Source organism: Bubalus bubalis, chromosome 10, assembly GCF_019923935.1.
Source record: "Bubalus bubalis isolate 160015118507 breed Murrah chromosome 10, NDDB_SH_1, whole genome shotgun sequence".
Lineage (NCBI taxonomy): Eukaryota > Metazoa > Chordata > Mammalia > Artiodactyla > Bovidae > Bubalus > Bubalus bubalis.
In genome coordinates this window covers 82,065,690-82,088,395 of record NC_059166.1, presented here as the reverse complement: position 1 = coordinate 82,088,395, position 22,706 = coordinate 82,065,690, and the positions used below count along the sequence as shown (strand labels likewise).

Here is a 22,706-nt window from a genome sequence, read left to right as displayed (position 1 = left end):
TGCCCCCGAGTCACTGCCAGAATAGCAATATAAATAGGAAAAAAAAAAAAACACCACCATAGGAAGGAAAAAAATGGTTAAAAAGAAAAAACATTAAAGTAGAAAAAACATTAAATGAGAGGTGAAGTCACTGTAAATGGCAGACTAAGGACCACTTCAAAAATTCTTCTCTTCTACCAAAGCAATGAGAATTATTACAAAAAAATGATCAAAAATCAACTCTTTCAGAATTCTAGAAATTAGCCAAAGGCTCACAATAATCAGGGAGCACTGACTCCAAAAACTTGGCTGAATCTTGCTAACAACAGTGAGCTTTGGGACACCCTGGCTCCTCCTACGTAGATCCTACTCTCCTCCATTCTCAACAGTAGTCCTGAAAGCCATCACTCCTGCAATCATGGGCTGAAATAAGCAGGTACAGACACTGGAGGTGACAGAACAGTTGTGGGGCAACATTAGCAAATAACTGTTATTATTTAACCCATCTGGCAGTTTCCTGGAAACCCCACTAGTAGGGGTTTATTTGACCTGACTCAAAGCTTACCCAGTGTGAACAGCCTCAGAAAAGGGTATTTATTAAAAACAAATAGCAATTGTTTAACACTGAAGCTGTCCAAGACAATGATAAGGGGCAGAGCAAACAAGAGGCAGGTCAAAACTTAAAAAGAATAGCTCAAGGAAAAGATGTTGTCAAGACTGAATGTTTGTGTCCCCTGAAAATTCACATGGTGCAGTGGTAAGGGTAGGGCCCTGCTCTGACAAGATTAGTCTCTTTCTATGAGACAGAGATCTATCCATACTTCCCTAACAAGCTATTCCATGTGTGTGTGCTCTCTCACTCTTTCTCCATATACACTCATAAGCACTGAGGAAAAGCCAAGTAAGGACATAACGAGAGGCTTGTTACACAACACAAGTAAGGACATAATAGCAAGGTTATACACATAACCTGTGTATAAGACAGGAAGAGAATCCTGCCAGACCTTGGTCTGAGACTTCTAGCCTCCAGACCTATGAATAATAAATTTCAGTCTGTTATTTTGTTATAGCAGTCTAAGCTGACTAATACAAGTGTCATAAGGGGCTTTCAAAAGTTTTAACATATTCCTGTGAATCTAGAAGGCCATACAAACGTGGAGGACTGTGGACATGCCCAGAAAACACTTAGGAAGGCCCCAAACTCTTACCTCTGGCTGAACTTCAGATTCTGCAAAAGCAGGAAATAAAAGCTAAGGCAGAATTGTAGGCTGCCTGTCTAAGAGTTGAAGCCATGCCACAACACACACAATGAACTCCTAGGCATAGGCTGGGAAATTTAGACATTTAAGGAAAATTCTGTCTATTAGCTGAATAAGCAGAGACCTCCATGGTCACATATGACAAAGAATATCAATCTGACAGAATTAGCTTCAAAAAGTCACTAAACAGGAAAAAATAAATAAATAAATAAAATAAATAACCCCTGAAGAAAGAGAATCTGATTTCAAGAGTTGCTACATTATGGGAATTCCCTGATGGCTCAGTGGTTAGTGCAATTGCACTGCCAAGCCCTGGTCAGGGATCTAAGATCCAGCAATTATGAAAGATGAAAAGAGAAATGTCGAGTGTGGCCTATAGGCAAAAAAAAAAAGTCAAGAGAACGTCCCTAAGAATGCCAAGATCCTGAACTATTACAAAGAGTTTAAATCGATTATTTTAAATATGTCCAAAAACAAATTTAAAAAATCATGTCTAAAAATTTAAAAGAAAGTATGAGAATAACATCTCAAGAAATGAAGACTATCAATAAAGACAGAAACTATAGGTTAACAGAGATGATCCAATATGAAGAACAGAAAAAAAAAAAAACAATGAATAAAAATAAACAGCATAAGGGATTTCTGGAATACTATAAAAAGATACATAGGGGACTCACAGAAGCAAATAAGAAAGGACAAAATATTTGAAGAAATAATGGAACTGGAAGATAGAAATTGACATATATACACTATTATATATAAAATGGATAACTAATAAGGACCTCCTATTAATACAGGGAACTTTACTCAATACTCTGTAATGGCCTACATGGGAAAAGAATCTAAAAAAGGGTGGATACATGTATATGTATAACTGATTCAAACTAACACAACATTGTAAATCAAGTATATTCCAATAATTCAACAAATAAATGCTTTACTGGTATATAAAAAAAAAAATAAAATCAGTGGTAATCTGGAAAAAAAGAAATAATATCAGAGGGGGAGGAAACTAAGAGTGAAGAAAATCTGAATGCAAAATTAAGCAGTAAATGACAGCCAAGATAGGTGTAGTTCAGTCACTAAGTTGTGCCTAACTCTTTGCAATCCCAGGCACTGCAGCACACCAGGCTTTCCTGTACTTCACCATCTCCCAGAGTTTGATCAAGCTCACGTCCACTGAGTTGGTGATGCCATCCATCCATTTCATCCTCTGTCGTCCCCTTCCAAGAAAGGGAACAACCCAAAAAACCATCAACCAATGAATGGATAAAGGAGATGTATTGTTTATATGGTATGTATACATACATGTATCTGTGTGTGTGTGTGTGTGTGTGTGTGTGTGTGTGTGTGTGTGACATACAGTGTAATACTACTTGGCCATAAAAAAGAATGAAATTCTGTCATTTTCAATCATGAACCTAGAGGCTATTATGTTTAATGCTGCTGCTGCTGCTGCTGCTAAGTCACTTCAGTCGTGTCTGACTCTGTGCAACCCCATAGATGGCAGCCCACCAGGCTCCGCCGTCCCTGGGATTCTCCAGGCAAGAACACTGGAGTGGGTTGCCATTTCCTTCTCCAAGGCACGAAAGTGAAAACTGAAAGTGAAGTCGCTCAGTCATGTCCACCTCTTGGTGATCCCATGGACTGCAGCCTACCAGGCTCCTCTGCCCATGGGATTTGTCAGGCAAGAGTACTGGAGTGGGTTGCCATTGCCTTCTCTGATGCTTAATGAAATAAGTCAGAGAGACAAATACTTTATGTTATCACTTCTATGTGGAATCATGGAATTTAGAGAACACAAATGTAAATAAAAAAGACAAAAACAGATAATGAGAACAAAGCAGTAGTTACCACTGGGGAGAGGGAAAGGGGAGAGGCAAGATAAGGTTATGGGATTAAGAGTTAAAAACTACTATGTATAAAATGAGAAGGCAACAGGATATATTGTATAGTACAGAAAAATAAAGACATTGTTTTTTTTAACAACTTTACATGAAGCATAATCAATAAAAATATTGAGCCACAATGCTGTACACCTGAAACTAATATTGTAAATCAACCATACATCAATTAAAAGAAATACAGAAAAAAGTTGTGATTGTTATAATTACATTAGGGCTTCCCTGGTGACTCATATGATAAAGAATCTGCCTGCAATGCAGAAGACCTGGGTTTGATCCCTGGGTTGGGAAGATCCCCCTGGAGAAGGGAATATGGCAACCCACTCCAGTATTCTTGCCTGGAGAATCCCATGGACAGAGGAGCCTTGTGGGCTCCAGTCCATGGAATCAGAAAGTCAGACATGACTGAGCCACTAACACTTCCAGTTCCATGATTGTATTACATGTAAGCCTCATTGTAACAACAAAGAAAAAACTATATTAGATACACTGGAACACTTATATAAAGGAAATATTAAAAGCTGAAGGCAGAAATGGACATGAATACAATAACAGATAGGACTTTGGGCATCCCTGGTAGTCCAGTGGTTAAGAATATGCCTCCCAATGCATGGAATACAGGTTTGATCCTTGGTCTGGTAAGGTCCCACATGCTGCAGGGCAGCTAAGCCCATGTACCAGAACTACTGAGCCTGCACTCAAGAGCCCACAAGCCACAACTGCTGAGCCCATGCTCTGAGAGCCTGTGCTCTGCAACAAGAGGAGCCACTGTAATGAGAAGCCCACACCCTGCAACTAGAGTAATCCCCACTCACAACTACAAAAAGCCCATGTGCAGCAACAAAGACCCAGCATAGCCAAAAATAAATAAGTAAACAAATATTTTTTAAAATAATAGAGGACTTCAATACTCTACATTCAATATGAATAAATAACCCAGACAAAATTAATAAAGAAACAGCAGATATGACCAACACTATAGACCAAATCACCCTAACAGACATATATATAAAACACTCCATCCAACAGCAGCAAAACAGACATTCTTCTCAAGTGTGCACAGAACACCCTGCAGGACAGACCACGTGCAGACCCACAAAACAACAATTTAAGACTGTAATCATATTAAGTATCATCTCCAACTACAAGGGCATAAAATTAGAAAAATAGGAAAGAAACTGGAAAATTCACAAATGGTCTTGAATAATCAGGAAGTCAAAGAAGAAAGAGAAAGCAAAGAAAATACCTTGAGTCAAAGGAAAATGAGAAACACAACATATCAAAATTTAAAGGACAAAAGAATTTCTAAGAAAGACGGTTATACTGATAAATGCCCTAAAAAAAAAGATCTCAAAAGAACAACCTTTGAAGGTTTTTACACAACAAAGAACTATAAAAAGAATAACAAAGCCCAAACTTGGCAGAAGGAAGGAAATACTAAAGATAGAGCAGAAACCAATGATTCAGACACTAGAAAAGCAAGAGAAAAGACCAATAAAGAGTTGTTTATTTGAAAAGAGAAAATTAACACACCTTTAAGTAGACTAAAAAAAAAACAACTCAAAATTGCAAATGAAAGAGGAAACAGTACCAATGATATCACAGAAATATAAAGGCTCATAAGAGACTATAATGGATAACTATATGCTAATGAACTGGACAACCTAGAAGAAATGGATCAGTTCCTAGAAACATGAAACATAGCAAAACTGAATAATAAAATAGAAAATTTGAACAGACTAATAACAGAATAAGGAGAATGAATCAGCAATCAAAAAGTTCAAAAACAGAATGCATCATCAGTGAATTCTACCAAATATTTAAAGAAAAATTAACACAAATCCTTCTTAAACTAATCCCAAAAACCAAAGGGGGGGAACACTTGCAAACTCACTTTATGAGGCCAACCTTATCCTGCTACCAAAGACAGACAAGTTCACTACAAGAAAATTACAGAACAATATCCCTGATGAGTGTGTATATAAAAACCCTCAATACAGTACCAATAAACATAATTAAACAGCATATTAAAAGGACCATACACCATGATCAAGTGGGATTTATACCTGTGATGCACGGACAGTTCAAAATGTGCAAATCAATAAAGATGATACACAACATTAACAGAATAGAGGCTAAAAATCATATGATCATCTCAATAGTTGCAGAAAATGCACATGACAAAATTCAACATCAGTTCAGTTGCTCAATCGTGTCCGACTCTTTGCAAGTCAATATACATTCATAATAAAAACTGACAACAAATTAGAAATGCAACAGGTTTTTGTATATTTGTTTTTAACCCTGTAAATTTGTTCATTTATTATTTCTAATAGTATTTTGGTGGCATTTTTTACTATTAGAAATAATAAATGAATAAAGTTGCAGGGTAAAAAAATCAATATACAAAAACCTGTTGCATTTCTATACACTAACATTGAGCTAAGAGAAAGAGAAATTATGGAATCAATCCACTTTACAATCACATCAAAAAAGAATAAAAGACCTAGGAATAAATTTAACCAAGGAAATGAAAGATCTGCATACTGAAAACTACAAAACATTGAAAAAACAAATTAAAGAAGATACAAATAAATGGAAAGATATTTCATGTTCATGGGCTAGAAGAACTGATATTGTTAAAATGCCCATTCTACCCAAAGCAATCTACATATTCAATGAAATCCTATAAAAGTTCCAATGGTACCTTTCATAGAAACAGAAAAAGTAATCCTAAAATTTACATGGAACCACAGACGACCATAAATGGCCAAAGCAATATGAAAAAATTCAACAAAACTGGAGTTGTCATATTTTATGATTTCTATTACAGAAATTCTGAGTCCTATTACAAAGCTAGAGTAATCAATACAGGAACACCCTGGCATAAAAAGAGACACGTAGACCAATGAGACAAAATAGGCCAGAAATAAACCTTCATGTATACAGCCAATTAACCTCTGACAAGAACGTCAAGAATACAAAACAGGGAAAGACAGTCTCTTCAGTTAAGGATATGAGAAAACCTAATATCCACATGCAAAATAATGAAACTGGACAAAAATCAACTCAAAATGGATTAAAGATTTAAATCTAAGACCTGAAACCAAAAAACTCCTAGAAGAAGAAACAGGAAAAGCTCCTAGATACTGGCCTTGGCAATGATTTTTTAGATATGACACCAAAACCACATGTAACAAAAGCGAAAATAAACAAGTGGTGTTCCATGAAACCAAAAATCACACCAAAGAGTCAACAGAAAAGGCAACCTTGGAATGGGAGAAAATAACTGCAAAGCATGAGAGATTAATGTCCAAAATATATAAGGAACTCATATAAATTCAATAGCAAAAACAAAACAAAAAAAAAACTACAGACCTAGAAGACAAACTTCTGGTTACCAAAGGGGAAAGACTGGGGTGAAGGATAAATTGGGAGTTTGGGATTGACATATACATACTACTATATTCAAAATAGATAACCAACAAGAACCTACTGTATAGCACAGGGAATCTTGCTCAATATTCTGTAATAACCTAAATGGGAAAAGAATTTGAAAAAGGATGCATATATATGCATAATTGATTCAGTTTGCTGTATACCTGACACTAATACAACATTATAAATCAACGATAGTACAATATAAAATAAAAACTTTATTTTTAATGGGCAAAAGATCTTAGACATTTGTCCATGGAAGACATACAAATGGCCAAAAGGTAAATGAAAAGGTGCTCAATATCACTGTTTATCAGAGAAATGCAAATCAAAACCACAAGAAGATGTCACCTTATACCTGTTAGGAAGGCTATTATCAAAAAATATATAAATGCATCTCTTTATAAATTTCAGTTCAATTATTAGTTTATACTTCAGACACATTCACATGAGGGGAAAAACAGACAAGAAAGAACTTTTGTAGACTATCTATCAAGACTATACTCTCTGTTGTCAATTTTTCATCTCAATCATGTAAAAGTAGCTGGGTATGAAAATGTTAAATCTAATCTCAACCATTATTAACAATTCTTATAGAGTTCATTTCCATGTAGGTAATGAAAATTTTCTATTCCATTCCTTCACTGTTAGTAATCATCTGTATAGCTTATTCTAAATTTAAGCCTTTGTCGATTAATTCAATTAAAGCAGAAAATAAGATTTGTGTAATTTTATCATTTTTAAACTGTATCTTAAATATCTAAAATGTCCTAACTTTTATTAATACCTTTTATCACAATAGCTTCATCAGTATAGAGGTAGTCCAAAATAACTTTCAGTATATCAGAATGTATTGGCATTTCCAGAGCTGCACAACTGGAAGCCTAAATAAAAGTAAAACAATTAATTTTCAACTACAAAATAACACTACAATCTGATTGAGGTGATCACTATGAAAAACTTTTAACAGGAATCACATCAAATGCAAAAAAATATAATGTTAAAACACAAAGCTAAAATGAGATACATTTAATTTTAAAATGCCTTGTAACATGAAAAAGAATCAAGAAAATCTGAGAAAAAAGAAACAAACTGGTATTGCAAATATAACTCCAAATAATAATGGAGAATTCATTTAAGTAATTATTTTGCAACAACTTTAATTTCAAAACACTGCTATTTTCCAGACAGTTTAAGCATAAATAAAGTCAATACAAAAGAAAAACTGAGTTAAAAATATTTTAAAGTTTCTTTAGTATATAATTTCCCAAAAATATAAAGCATAATTAGCAGCCTATGTGGTTTCTACTTAAATCTTACCTCAATCCATGAGCTACTCAGCATACTATGAAAATATTCTGAAAGAAAAAAAAAAATTCAATTAAGACTAGGCAACAATACCAAAACAAATAAATCTGCAACCAACAAAAAGTACACCTACCAAGTCTAGCACAAAGAACACATTTATGACAAGGAAATTCCTTTCCATCCACTGATTTCATGGTCACATCACATAAAAATGAACTGGAAAAAAAAAGTTTAATTGAAGCAAAAGCAATTTTAGGATTTGTCTTAACTTTTGATTTTCTCCAAATTAAAGGTGGCATATAACAAACAACTTGAGGGTATACATACAAATAAAATATTTTATCTCCTTCCACTTTAGGGAAAAAAAATAAGGCCTTACAACAAAGATAGTACTTGTAAAAGGAACTGTGTACAGACAAATATTCAAAAAAGTCTTCCTTCTAATTTTCCTTTTTCAATACAGGCCAGGTGCTAATTAATATGACACTAAGCGGCATGACAGTCAAAGGTCATTAATTCACTTATTTGTACAACCTATTTTGTGCTAAGCACAGTCTATATACAACCAGGTTTTTCTCTAAAATTTTCTACCTACAAGAGACAAATACCTAAAAATAAAAACTTTTAATAATAAACATATTTAGAATAATGTACTTATTATGGAACAAAATTATACTAAAGGAAATAATCTTCATAATGATGAAGAGAAGAGGCATAATTATTTTGGTTTCTGGGTTAACATCATTACCTATTTATTAAAAAAATACAAAATTTAGGAAATTTTTTTTAAATTCTTTATTAGAGAGTAATCAGAAAAAAAAAAATGAACTCTATGTCTTACTGAGCAGTTAACATTTTATCCATTTGCCTCAACAATTCTCCAACATTTCCAGACATGAAAAAGATTAATAAAGGTAACAGGGTATCCACATACACATTTTGCTGCATACATGTGTAAATAAAGAGAGCTCTATTTCCAGTTAGGGCCCCAAAATCTAGAGATGAAAAGTTTATCTTCATTTCCTAACTTACCATTTTTTCTGATTTAGCTTTGGTTTACTACCAGTTTTCTTGGCAATGATACTAATTTCTTCATTTTCATATCTGACTCCATCTAACCTATCAAGGATAAAAAGTAACAATTGGTGACTATATTCCCCTACCAAAACAACAAAAATCCAACAAATGAGCCCACATCTAAACATGATTGTATAATTTGTATCACCTAGAAGAGTATCTCAGCAAACCCCTACTCTGTGATAAAGAAGTCATACAGTGTCCTTCAATTTTACTTAATATTTAAAATGTGTTAAACATCATTACTGACAAAAAAACAAGTGAAAGCTACAACACAAAACCCTTCATGGTTTCAATCAGAAAACATGATAAACTCTCCTCCCTTGGCTCCTGCCCCACAACTAAGGTTATACTGCCACAGGCAACATAAATACCTTAAAAATAGAGAACTCCAAAAAATCTGGTTTGTTAAGATGACAAATATTGTCAGGCATTGTACACATGCTTTATGACCAAACTACACCAATAACATAAGGTAAATATTATCCCTCTCATTTTATCTACTGAGAAACTAAGGTTCAAGAAATAAGAAATTTGCCCTAGGCTGGTTATAGTGGAGCTAAGAGGCACATATAGGTCTAACTCCAAAGACAGTACTCTTTCCAGAATACCACACTGCCTGCCACTCCAGATCCCTGTTACAGAGACACCATGAGAGTTCAAATCCATGAACAGCCTTTCTATCCTTTAATGTTTTAATCCAGGGAATCCTAGAGATAGCTTTAGTAGAAAACAGAGAAACAGGTCCCTTAAGAAACAGATCCAAACAGAAAGGGGAGGGGGAGAGAAAAGGAGAGAGAGAGGGAAAGTGAAGGAAAGAGAAAAGAAAAGGAAGATGAGGAGAGGATGGAGGAGGGGATGGAGATGGGTGGGGAGGGGGTAGGGAGGGGAAGAGAAGGACCAAGATCAGCAGCAGGAGCAAAGCAAAGCTGAGCAGGGAAAGAAAAACCAAGAAGCAGAATTTCTAAAAGGAAGACATAATGAGACATGAATAGATACTAAGGAGGAGTCATACCTACTACTTAAATTACTGAAACCAAATTTCTTTGCGACATTTTGCAACATTTTTACAGGATCATCTTCCCCAACACTTTTTACTTTTTTGGAAGATTTGGATTTACTCTTCTGCTTTTCACTAATTGTATGAGCTTGATTACTTTTGTAAACTTCAAATGCTGACTTCTGATTATCTTCATGGGAATTCATTTTATTCGAATGACAATTTGGAGTGCCTGGATGTCCTTCTGGTTTTCTGTTTAAATTTAGTCTTGGTTTGAAGCCATGAGTTAAAAAGTCGCAAGTATCTGTGTATATAAACTGCAAAAGGTATTCAAACAGGTCAGGATGAACCTTCTCTACCACAAAGAGATGGCAGCCTGCAGAATCTTCATCTTTCCGGTAAACATCTGTGAAGTCTAATGCGGTACCATCCGAAAGAAACAATTTCTGGAAAAAGTCAGAACGCACTGCCAAAATATATTTATGTGCAGGGAAGAGTCTACTGCCAACTTGAAATGTCACATCATGGATGTTGTCCATTTCATCCGTTTCCCTTAACAGCTTGCCAAACTCCTCAAAAAAGGATGAGGAGGACACAGTTGGAATTTCATAAAGGCTAGAAATGAAACAAAAATTATTTTTACCTTCAAAATAATGAAAAAAAAAAAAAGAAAACACAAAAAACCAAGAGCATCCCTAGGCAATTCTCCTTAAAGTATAATTTCATTTTTACTTATTAAACTTAGAAAATCTTTCATTTGACATTTCCAATAAAAATATTGCATTTGACATTTCCAATAAGAACATTGCATCTTATTCCAATAAGAATAAGACATTTCCAAAAGAATAATTTTAGATACCCTTTAAATATTTTCTGTTCCTTTATGTATTTTATTTCCTATATGTATTTTATTTCCCCTCAACTAACATGACAAGAATTAAGTTTTCCTTTGAAAGGAGAGTTTTCTGTTTCTATAGGGAAACACTAGAACATAAATTGGAATGACTTTTGGAGAAATTTTTTAAATGTATTTTTAAAAGTATTACTAAAAACATTCAAAAAGAGTACAGTACAGTGTTCAACCTTTTCCTGTTTTATATTCTTTCATGTCACAAGTGGAGAATATATACAGAACAGCAAATAAATACTTTAGGTCCCAGATCCCAGAATAAGTTAGCAACTCAAGGAAATAAAGATAAATATACACACATACATCAGTCCATATCCCTGGTTCTTTCAGAACTTTAAGCACGCAATCATACCTTCCCAATGTACGTTTCACTCTTCTCGGTAGGGTGACCAACTCCCCTGGTCCGCCTGGGACTGAGCAGTTTCCCAGGAGAGGAAACTTTCAGTGCTCAAGGTGGGACAGACCTGGGCAAACCAGGAGGAATCCTGTCTCTAGGACTTTTTACCCTTTTCAGTTAAGACCCTTGATATTTATCTTAAACCTGTCATCTCTGTACTAATGTGACAGAAGATGTGCACTGAGATTCACAATGCCCTCCACATGACTCTATACTACTCGTCTATCATTTCCCACTGTACTCAATGGTCAGAAATTTTTGTAAACTATGTAACAAATATTTATATTTCTCAAAATCTGAGAACCTACAGGACATCATGAAGTACCAAAGACATGAATAAATTCTGTGTGCATATGTACATATTACCTTCAATATTTTCAATAAATATCCATTTACAAGCTAAAACAAACACTCCTAACTTCCAATATAACAAACTCCACCTTTGAGTTAACCTAGTAATAGGATTATATGTCTGAAGTCTCTATAAGACTTGACAACAGCTATTCAATTAAATTTGTACCAGGAGCTAACAAAAACAAAAGAAAACCCAATGACTGTTCCTTCTAAAAATGAAATTTAATATAGACAAGTGTACATTTACCTTGTTTTAGGATCTGATTGCAAGACTGCAAAGTTGCATCCACTTGGATCTGTGCTGACACTAACAGCTCTATGGGCAAAAGTAAGTTTCTCAAGTCGAATTCTTTCATATACACTATTTATATCAGAGACACAAGACACATCTGGTGAGGAATTATGAAGGTTTGATAAAATCTCTGCTAAAAAGAAAAAAATAAGCTTTCATTAATCAAGGCTTTATTAAAACGGTTAAAACGATTTAGGAGTAAATGGAATAGAAAAACAATTAGAATAGAGAAATCTTTTGTCTGCGTTAAGTCCTTTTGAAGAACTACATCTTCTCTCTCTTCAACATAATTTACACCCTATATATTATTTGTCTGATAGAAGAAATTTTGGTGGGTCAATTCTCAATTATTCATGATTTTTTTTTTCAATTTTCTTCTTTTTTCAATTACTCATGATTTTGTCCTCCACACTGCAACCAAAGTTGTCTAAAAGGCAAATACAATGTCTATACTACCTTTAAAAATTCCTCAGCTTCTATTAAAAACGTCATTTGCTTCCTCCCTTCTTCTCCCCCTTCCTTCCATTTATTCAGCAGATATCTGAATGACCACATGTGCTACGGTGACATAGTGTTTTTCAGTGTAGCCCTAGTAATACTGTAGTGAACAAGATAGATAGCATGCCTCTACACTCTTGGAGTATACAATCAAGCAGAGAAGACAGATGTTAAACAAATGATTTTATCAGTACAAGTCAGATCAAGGATATGAAAGAAAAATATGGCATGTGCGTGCAAGTAAATGTTTCTGCCTGTAGTATGAAAAATGTTTAAAGTAAATAAAGACAAAGAGATCACTGACAAAACTAAGAGTCCAGAAAAAGAATGAACACTATTAAGACTGAGGTTGTAGCAAAGAAACTAGAGAAAGTGGAGATTTCAAAAATATTTGAGATGGAAGTGACAAAACTTGGTGACCAATCGGCTATAGAGGGTGAGGGAAAATGGGGTGTGAAAGATAGCCATTTACTTAAAAAACACTGAAAAGCAGATACATAAGCATGAGAACGTGAATTCAGTTTTAGACCACAAATTATGACTAAGACACAATTCTAAGGATTCCAACACAAGTCAAAATGCCTCTGGTTACTCTCAAATTCACTCTCTTTTATTCACAGGGATTTACTAATCTTCCTGACACTGAGTTATTCCAATTTCTATGTTCTTAAAAGACTTATTATGTGCAAATTAGTATCTGTCTCCATGAACTGCAAATATTTGTAAATGTATCTATTGCCCCTACAAACTCATGACTGTCTGAGAACAGGGGCCCATCTTACATATTTTTGTATCATTAAAACCTAGCCCTATATCCAGCACATAGTAAATATACCTTAAATGTTTATAGACTTGTGTAATCTATAAAGAAATAGATACTACAAATCAATTAACTATCCAAAAATCATTCCTTTGTGGCTTTATAGTTTTGAAGAATATGTTTATAATTTTCTGAGTAATTATAAATGTTCTTTATGTATCTTTTAGCATATAAAACTGATTTGTTCACTCAATAGATGACTTAATGAGGGAAGGAAATATGCTGAATGCTAATGATTACAAAGAAACCTTGATTTCACTGTGAGGATAAAATGACTATATATCATGGTCCTTGCCATCTTATGATAGGAGACCAACATTAGAAAAATTAATCACAAAGATAAATACATAAAAACAAGTAAAAATAAGCTACAAGATAAAAATACAAAGAGAACATTAAAAGTTAAACAGGGTAACCAAGTTTAAATAATTGGTAAAAACATCTCTGAAGAAGCATAAATTAAGCTGAGATGTGAATTTCAGAAAAGGCCCTGGGACTAACCACAACTGGACAAGACTGAATACCTGAAGGTCAGAGTGTCTGGAGAGTGGTAATGAGAGGGAGAGAACTCAAGAGGAATTCAGAGATGCAGACAAGGGTCAGAGCAGGAGCCTTGTAGGCCATGTTCAAGAAGTGAGGAAACCATCAAAAAGTTTTTAAACACAGGTAAATTGGGATCAGATCTTAAAAGCTCACTCTGGTAAGAGAATAAATAAAAAGAAACGAGTTGAAAAAAGGAAACATTTTTTGCAGTGACCATTTGATGTGACTTGGGCTAGGGTGGAAGGAATGAGATGTGAAGAGGTCAATGAATTCTACTTTTTCTGGAAGGAAAAAAAAATCAACAGATTACTAACTATGGATGAAAGAAAAAAGCTACTTACTACTAGAGTTTAAAAAAAAAACAATGTTAAGCAATCCACAAGTTCGTCAATTCATAGTCAGAAAAATCAAAAATGAACTATATAATGTAATGAATAACTCCTATTTTCCATGCTAGCATCTTAAAGCTCTCCTTTATATTCATCAAGGAATGAATAAAACTTGCCTCCAATTATTCAGTAATTGTTTAATAAAGCGACCTGTAGGTTTTAAAATTCTCAATGAATATAAAAACCTTATTCTTCCTGTAATCTTCCTCTAAATCCTAAAATGCCTTATAAAAGTTTCATTTTATATATTCAAAACACAAAACAAAAACCCCCCAAAACACCCCTGAAGCATAAGCCACTCAAATCTCAATTTGGGGAGAGGGGGATAAAAAGGAATTTGGAAGATTGTTCAAATCCACCTGCAAAGTTTTTTGTTTTTAATTTTATACTGCCCTGTCCCTAGAGCCAAGACTAGAGATTAGCAATACTCTGCCTCTGTTACTGATGGGAATGTACCATGATTTCAGGGCATACTAACAGATATAAGATTGAAAATTTAGGATTTAAGTGGATTGAATTCCCTTTGTTTACCTGCACACAGACAAACCAAAAATCAAAAGAAGAGATATAGAGGTAAAACCTAGTAACATTTGTCAGTTAAACCTAATAATAAGTAAGTACAAAATTAAACATTAGCCAGAAGGTACTTTTGCATGCCATTTACATATATGAACTAACCTTTCTTTTCAGAACTCTTTCTTTTTTCTTCAAACCATTTCCCTCTAAATCCCTCTCCATCTCGTGTGACAAAAAGAATTTCATTTCTACTTAAAGCAATATCAGAAATGAAGACTTGGCGTGGATAAGCCCATCGACACTGCTTCATAGAACTGTTGACAGATCTCCAGCAAAATACCTAAGATAAAACCAAATTACAGTGGAATAGAAAGCAATATAGCATCTGAACAACCAAAAAATGAAATCAACAGATCTTATCTCAAAAACTAAGAGCTCTCAGTATGTTCCAATGTTCATTTTTCCATAGTATAAGATATACATATAAAAGCCATGATGGTGTATCTTTCAGAAAATACATCAAGCAAACATGAAGCATTAAAAATGCTTCAAAGACACTTCTCTTAAGAAGTAATGTTCAGTGTTACTCATGTGGAGCAAACATATGCTACAATGTTTAGCATACAATATGCTAAAGAAAACCAAATTCTTAATGCTAAAACTTGAATGTCAGACTTAAGAGTAATATTTACAAGAAGAATGAAAACCACCCTACAAAAATCCAAACTTTACTCTCAAGGGGAACAAAAAAAGATGTCTACATAACTCAAGTAAAACAAAATCTCAGAGACAGAACAATCATCACAGAATTCAGCAGCTTCCACATGGTTCTGTCAGCCTTAGTGCTCCCGAGAAATGGCCAAGGGGCTGCTGCTCGAGGACTGAAAATGACAAGAGACCAGGTGCCGGGCTTTCCAATCCAGCTCTATCTAGAGCAGCAAACCTTTTTTTCATCTACATCATAGACAGGCATTCCAAGCACGATTTCATTTGAAAAATTAATACTACTGATCTTGAAAAGCTCAATCTCCTCATAATTAAGAATCTTAAAGCACAGAATGGTATCTGCCAAGGTCACTCAAGTTATGTACACAAAATATAGACTGTACTGATCAGCTGATACTATCAGAGCTTGTCCTGTCATTTTTAAAGTTATTAATTTTACAGGAAGTAAGTATCCACATGTATAAACAAGCTAGATCTCTATTACTGTACATGAACTATATCCCAAAGTCAAATGTTTTTAATATTCAACTTTTTAAATGTAATTCTATGCCTCTGCTTCCTTCTTTTACTACAAATTAGATCTCTAATTCTTAAAGATAGTTCCCTCAAATAAAATGATCAATCACAGATTTATTCCTATAATGTACCAGTAGGTGGAGTTTTATGATTAATTCTTCAGTTTCTAAAATGTCAATTTTTATAGCAATTTATAAAACCTCAATACACTTATTGTATGTTTTTATTTTATAAACAAAAAGCAGACAGCAATCGGTTTTTCCAGTCACAGTGTAAAACTTATTCAGTGTTTCTAATGTATAATGCTATGCTAAGTGACTTCAGTTGTGTCCGACTCTGTGCGACCCCATAGACAGCAGCCCACCAGGCTCCCCCGTCCCTGGGATTCTCCAGGCAAGAACACTGGAGTGGGTTGCCATTTCCTTCTCCAATGCATGAAAGTGAAAAGTGAAAGTGAAGTCGCTCAGTCGTGTCCAACCCTCAGGGACCCCATGGACTGCAGCCCACCAAGGCTCCTCAGTCCATGGGATTTTCCAGGCAAGAGTACTGGAGTGGGGTGCCATTAGTTCCCTGACCAGGGATCAAACCTATGCTCCCAGCACTGGGACTGTTGAGTCTTAACCACTTGACTGCCAGGGAAGTCCCACAGATTCTTTATATAGCGATCCAGAAATACATATATTTTCTATATGACAGTTATAATCTCTGTATATATAATATTTTGTGTACATTTAAGATCAAATTTGAGAGAAAATTTCTGATTATGTATTTTTAATACTGCCAGCTTAGTTTTTTACCTTTTTAAAAGAGTAGTTATATACCTCACATCTATATAATTCAATATTATTTTTGAATACTTAGTGTATATATCAAATAACTCATCAAATCCCTTACTTCTATTTTACACACAATAAATGAAATTTTAAACTACAGTTTAACAAGGCAGTACTATGCAACCTGACATGTCATACTTTCTTTGAAATACCAATTACTATTTCAAACCAATTAGTATTGGACATCAAAAACAAGTAGGGAAACAAGTCAGCAGGAATCCACTATCATAGCAACACAGTTTTACATTATCAGGTCCTCTACAGCTGTCAACTGAGAACAAGATTACTAAGCTTTTGCATAAATATATACTCACCCTTCCAGCTCCATCCATTGCAAGAATGCAAATTTTCTGACCCCCATTTTCTTTCAAATGTTCAGGATCAACTTTGTATTCCATATGCCCCCCAGATACAAGAACCTTTTTCAAGTTCAGTTGTCTGAGTGAAAAAAAAAAAATTCTAGATGAATATGTTTGCTATACTATACAAGCTCAATTTTAAATAAATTACTATTCAAACAATAATTTAGGGTGATTGCTGTGAAAGATAAAGTAAGGTGATTTGACCTTTGGTATCCTTAGTCCCTCCTTTTATGAGTTTCCCCTACACAATGACCATTTCTTTCTATGGCAAGTTTTTACCTACTCAGATATACACGCTATATATCTAAAACCCCATGTGCTAACATACACATTCTGCCCAGATTAAATAACTGGTAAGACGAAAAAACTCCTATATATTATCTGCATTCTTAACAGAAAAAATTTAAACCTCAAAACAAAACAGAAATCCTTATTTCAAATATGGACAACTTTAAATAGATACAGCTACTATAAAAATAATTAGTATTGCTAATTTAATAACCCATCCACTAGTCAATTCATTACACATTTCATCATATACACATGTGATGCCTATGGCACTGTGTGAAACCTGCCTGCTACTATTCCAGTGACTGTCCTCTCTTTCAGGTATTTTTAAATGTTTAAAAATATTTTATTTTAACATTTTAACTTATAATATATTTTTATATTTTATTTTAAAAAATAAAATAAAAAAATTTTAATGTTTTTCTTTTCAAAATTACTACTCTGTAACAAAAGAATTTTCTTAGGCAAAACTTGGATGTAACATATTTATGTAACTTAATGTTGTGAGGTTAAGTTTTATAAATGCAAAGCAAAAACAAATTCTTACATCCCATAAATCATCTCATGCTCAGAAAGAAACCTATATAACTCAGTTCTAAGAAACAAGTTTGATCACATTTTCATATTTTTATAACTGAAATATGACCTTACAATTGGTAACTTTCCAACTGTTACACACAGAAGATAAGTTGTGTATATTGACGGTTGACATCTTCTGTTCATAATGGTATCTGTTCATGAAGTTACCGTCTCACTGACATTAGCAAAAGCACATTCTGTTGCATTTCAGTTCAAATCCCTGATTACTTTAAAAGTTGGATGGCTAACTCTCTAGAATTCCTACACATGCCTACTCCCACTAACTGAGCTACTGTATCTGTTCAAAGATCTATTTCTCTACTTGTATTTATTACTACACGTATAATGAAATATGTAAAACCAACAAAATAGTAGTCTGAGAAGAACACTTTCTATAAAAGCATAATACTTTAAAATGATGCAACAAATATGACAGGCAAAAAATTACTGTCAAATCAGATATAGATTAAGCAACTATATTAAATACTGAAAATGTATGAAAAATATAGGATTCTGCCCTTAACTTACTTCATAATTGTTTTTTAAGCACTTGCTCCTTAAGTCGTTCAAAATGAAGAGATAACATATTACAAATATGGTTTATGCACAAAAGACAGAACTCCAGCTGACTCATCTATACTTAAACCTTAAGTTTTATAATTCCCTGCTTTAACTGACTTTTTGATTAGACAGCCAACTACTTGTTTACCACATGCTACTATAATATGTTATCAGATAAAAACTGGCTATACAAAAATATAAAAATACACCAATTAGGTATAAATACTTGGACTGAGTAGAGGGTAGAGAGTATGACTAACAATGTTTTTAAATAAATGTGTAATATATAAAGGCTATACATGAACCAAAGATGATTGTGTCACAAACCAAGAATTATGATTAATCTATTTCTGTGCACCTAAAGCATAAAAAAGGGAAACTTATAGGTCATATTTAACCATATGTTATCTTAATTCAGAAATACTCTTTACAACCCTACAAAGAACTTTTACATATATTTACTGAACATTTGCCAAAAGATTAAGATTATCATCTTAGGCAAAAACTCTTGACTTTCCCACCATTCAGTGTTCCCATTTGACACATCAGAGAATAACATAAAGCTGAAACTCAGATATTTGCTGGAAGAACTGAATTATTAAGGTACGTTTCTTTCACAGAAATATACGTACTTAGAAGCCAGCTTCTTGCACTGATAGTCTGCAAGTAAGTAAATATCTCCCTTTGTGGTAACACAGACAGTAGCCCCATCACTAGCAGCAACCAAAGACAGAGTGATGTCCTTATGATGAAGGGCAGAGACTTGACGAGGAGCAGTTACACACTTTTCTCCATTGGGATCTAGTAAATAACCTAAAAAATTACATAAGCAAACAAATCACAAAATATCCGTTTTAAGAACACAATTTATTTTTCAGATATTGTTATCCTGGATTTCTTACCCAGCTGTCCACCATTTAGTCCCATAGTGTAAACAGCCTCTCTAGTCCACAGCACGGTATGAAACCTGCCAGCTGCTATTCCAATGATTGTCCTTCCTTTCAGATACTTTGCCTGCATCTATTCAAAGACAAGTAAGGCTTCAGTTTATTATGTATCTATAAACTAACGGAATTTTGCAAAAGATCTAGCAGACCAGGGTAGCAAATACAGGGCATACTTGCTGCCAGTAACCCCTTCATGTACTAAAGGCAGTCATCACCAATAGATCTCAGCACTAATACTGACCCCAACTCCTCTTAGAACATAAGACATTTTGATGCAGCCACCTTAAATCAGCAGTTTTAACATACAAAAAACTTTATACAAACCATTAAACTTTTATTAACATGCAATATACACAACAGGCATCCTGGTTCTTATTAGAAAACATGGTACTTTTATATTTGACATATCCTGAGTCTCTTAACAGTAACACTGCTAACATTTTGAACCAGATGGTTGTTGTGGGGGACTGTGTCACAGGAGGTTTGGCAGCATCCCTGGCCTCTGTCCACTAGATGTCAGTACCACTAACCCCAGCCCTACCCCCCAGTTGTAACAACTAAAACTGTCTCTAGACATTGCCAAATGGCTCTGGGGCACAAATCTGCCCTCACTTAAGAACACTGGATATGTCCGTAACAACCCGGAGCTCCAAGACAGCCACACAAACAGAATGAAAATGTGAGTAAAAGCTACCATTCCTAAAGAAGTCTAAAAAATGATTAAATATCTACACATTCCACAGTTGGTTGAGGAAAATGGATCTTCTAAGAAGTACCACAGATCGGAAACTACCTCTAATTATCTTGGAGTAATTACTATTGATTCACTAGCCATCCAGAATGTAAAAGCATTGGATTTTAAAGCTTTATTAATAAAAAATGAATATCTAATAATCATTTTAAATCCATAGAATTAAACCAATGAAGAATTTTAATACCAGAATGCAAAATTTTATGAGTTGAAAACACACGTTATAGATGATTCTGCTGCTGCTGCTGCTGCCAAGTTGCTTAAGTCGTGTCCGACTCTGTGAGACCCCATAGACAGCAGCCACTAGGCTCCTCTGTCCCTGAGATTCTCCAGGCAAGAATAGTAGAGTGGGTTCCCAATCCCTTCTCCAATGCATGCATGCATGCTAAGTCCTTTCAGTCGTGTCGGACTCTGTGCGATGCTATGGACAGCAGCCCACCAGGCTCCTCTGTCCACGGGATTCTCCAGGCAAGAATACTGGAGTGGGCTGCCATTTCCTTCTCCAATAGATGATTCTAGTAATACATTAATTTAAAGCACCAGCCCTGAGGTCCTGTGTACTAGGTCCCTGAAGTTGAGGAAAGGCCACCTTCTGCTGGTAGTTGTACAACAGAAAAAGGGATAATAGAAAACAGAACAGTGGCTTTCAGGCTTATGTTCCCTCAAATAGACTTGCCAGGTGTGACTTCTGCGCAGAGACAGATTGACCATGAAGCCAATAAGCTTAAGCTTCTGGGGACCTCACGTGCATGGCCCATTTTTTACTTATAAAAAATTCGTGGTTTTTTTTTTTAAGGAGGGCCTCAAAATTAAGCTTCAAACCCCAAATATCTGGATCCCCCTCTGCAAAATATCTGGATCCTCCTCTGCAAAATATCTGGATCCTCCTCTGCAAAATATCTGGATCCCCCTCTGCTTGTGACCACTTGTAAGTTGAATCAAAGGCAGTTTGCTGCCTAATATCCCAAGTGCTTTCTTTCTTTCTCACTCCAAACAAATTTTAATTTGTACTATGCTCAATTTCTCCTGTGAAAAATAAAATATATACCATTGAAGAAACATATACCATTGACTATAGGTAAAATAAGTTGCTCTTATCAACACCTTCTATCTTTTTGTCCATATAGGTTTTATGGCAATGGTCACATTATTGTTTAAAAAAGAGAAGTTTACCTGTCTGGGTACATTACAACTGGAAGGCGGAGGAATGAGTCCTAATTGATGAAAAATATTTAGACCAAATGTATAAACACATCCATCTTCAGTTAATACAACAGTATGATCCTTAGCAGCTGCTACTTGAGAACAATTATGACCACTCAGTCCTTCCACAAGCCTAGGGACCTACAAAATAAAATTAACTTTGAAATATTACATTAACCATTTATATAAAATATACAAATAGAATCCGAGGATATTACATCCCAAATGACATGACTGCTATATGGCTGAAGGAGGGGGATGAATTTAATAGGACACGGGCATTGCTTTATAAATAAAATACAAAATCCCAGTAAGACATTTTAATAAAACAATTGGATTCGATAAATGATTTTGAGCCCTTATCATATATCATACACCAAGTGCAAATTTGTTTGGTCTGAACAAAGGCTGTTCTTTAACCACAGTATTCACTGGTGGAGTGAAGCAATAAATGAAAATACAGGAATCAACACAGCCCTTCAACGAAGACCAAACAATATTATATTCCTTTAAAGTCATCTGTTCTGGGTTCAAATCTTAATCCAGCCATTTACCAGGTGCTGCTGCTACTGCTAAGTCACTTCAGTCATGTCTGACTCTGTGCGACCCCATAGACGGAAGCCCAGCAAGCTCTCCCGTCCCTGGGATTCTCCAGGCAAGAACACTGGAGTGGCTTGCCATTTCCTTCTCCAATGCATGAAAGTGAAAAGTGAAAGTGAAGTCGCTCAGTCGTGTCCGACTCTTAGCGACCCCATGGACTGCAGCCTACCAGGCTCCTCTGTCCATGGGATTTTCCAGGCAAGAAAGAGTACTGGAGTGGGGTGCCATTGCCTTCTCTGCATTTACCAGCTATTTGATATCAAAAAAATCTCTTAACTTCTCTCATTTTCTTCATCTGAATGCAAAATAATAGTATTTTGGATGATAATAAGATCAATATAAGGAGTAAATGAATTGGTAAGCGCAAAACAACCATCTCTGGCTCAGAGTAAACAACTAATAAATGAGTACTATTATTACTATTGTCATTATGTATAAAATGAGGATAATAAGGCTATAACTTCACAAGGCTGTTTAAGGCTTAAATCAAGGTAACAATACTAAATGGAAAGCATAAACAATGCCTAGCACATAATATACCCTAATAATAGAAGCAATTATCATAGCTCTCTCTCCTTTTTAAAGACCTCTTAATCGATGAATATGCCACCAGTCCCCTCAAAAAAAAAAAAAAAATTACTTAAAAATAAACTAGT

The 22,706-nt window shown here is 34.7% G+C and overlaps 1 protein-coding gene across 4 annotated transcripts in view; it reads right to left on the bottom strand.

Annotated features, from left to right (window-relative positions):
• IBTK (inhibitor of Bruton tyrosine kinase) overlaps positions 1 to 22,706 on the bottom strand; it is a 94,233-nt gene that overhangs the window by 44,953 nt on the left and 26,574 nt on the right. For 3 of the 4 annotated variants that reach the window (XM_006048261.4, XM_025294832.3, XM_044924494.2), the window contains 11 exons: positions 21,421 to 21,591; positions 19,452 to 19,569; positions 19,182 to 19,362; positions 17,074 to 17,197; positions 14,847 to 15,024; positions 11,874 to 12,051; positions 9,981 to 10,580; positions 8,921 to 9,007; positions 8,022 to 8,104; positions 7,901 to 7,938; positions 7,368 to 7,464 (listed from right to left, as the gene is read on the bottom strand). In XM_006048261.4, coding sequence (XP_006048323.3) covers positions 7,368 to 7,464; positions 7,901 to 7,938; positions 8,022 to 8,104; positions 8,921 to 9,007; positions 9,981 to 10,580; positions 11,874 to 12,051; positions 14,847 to 15,024; positions 17,074 to 17,197; positions 19,182 to 19,362; positions 19,452 to 19,569; positions 21,421 to 21,591 — 1,855 coding nt within the window. The remainder of the gene's footprint in view (positions 1 to 7,367; positions 7,465 to 7,900; positions 7,939 to 8,021; positions 8,105 to 8,920; positions 9,008 to 9,980; positions 10,581 to 11,873; positions 12,052 to 14,846; positions 15,025 to 17,073; positions 17,198 to 19,181; positions 19,363 to 19,451; positions 19,570 to 21,420; positions 21,592 to 22,706) is intronic. The other variant, XM_006048262.4, reaches the window with a different exon arrangement.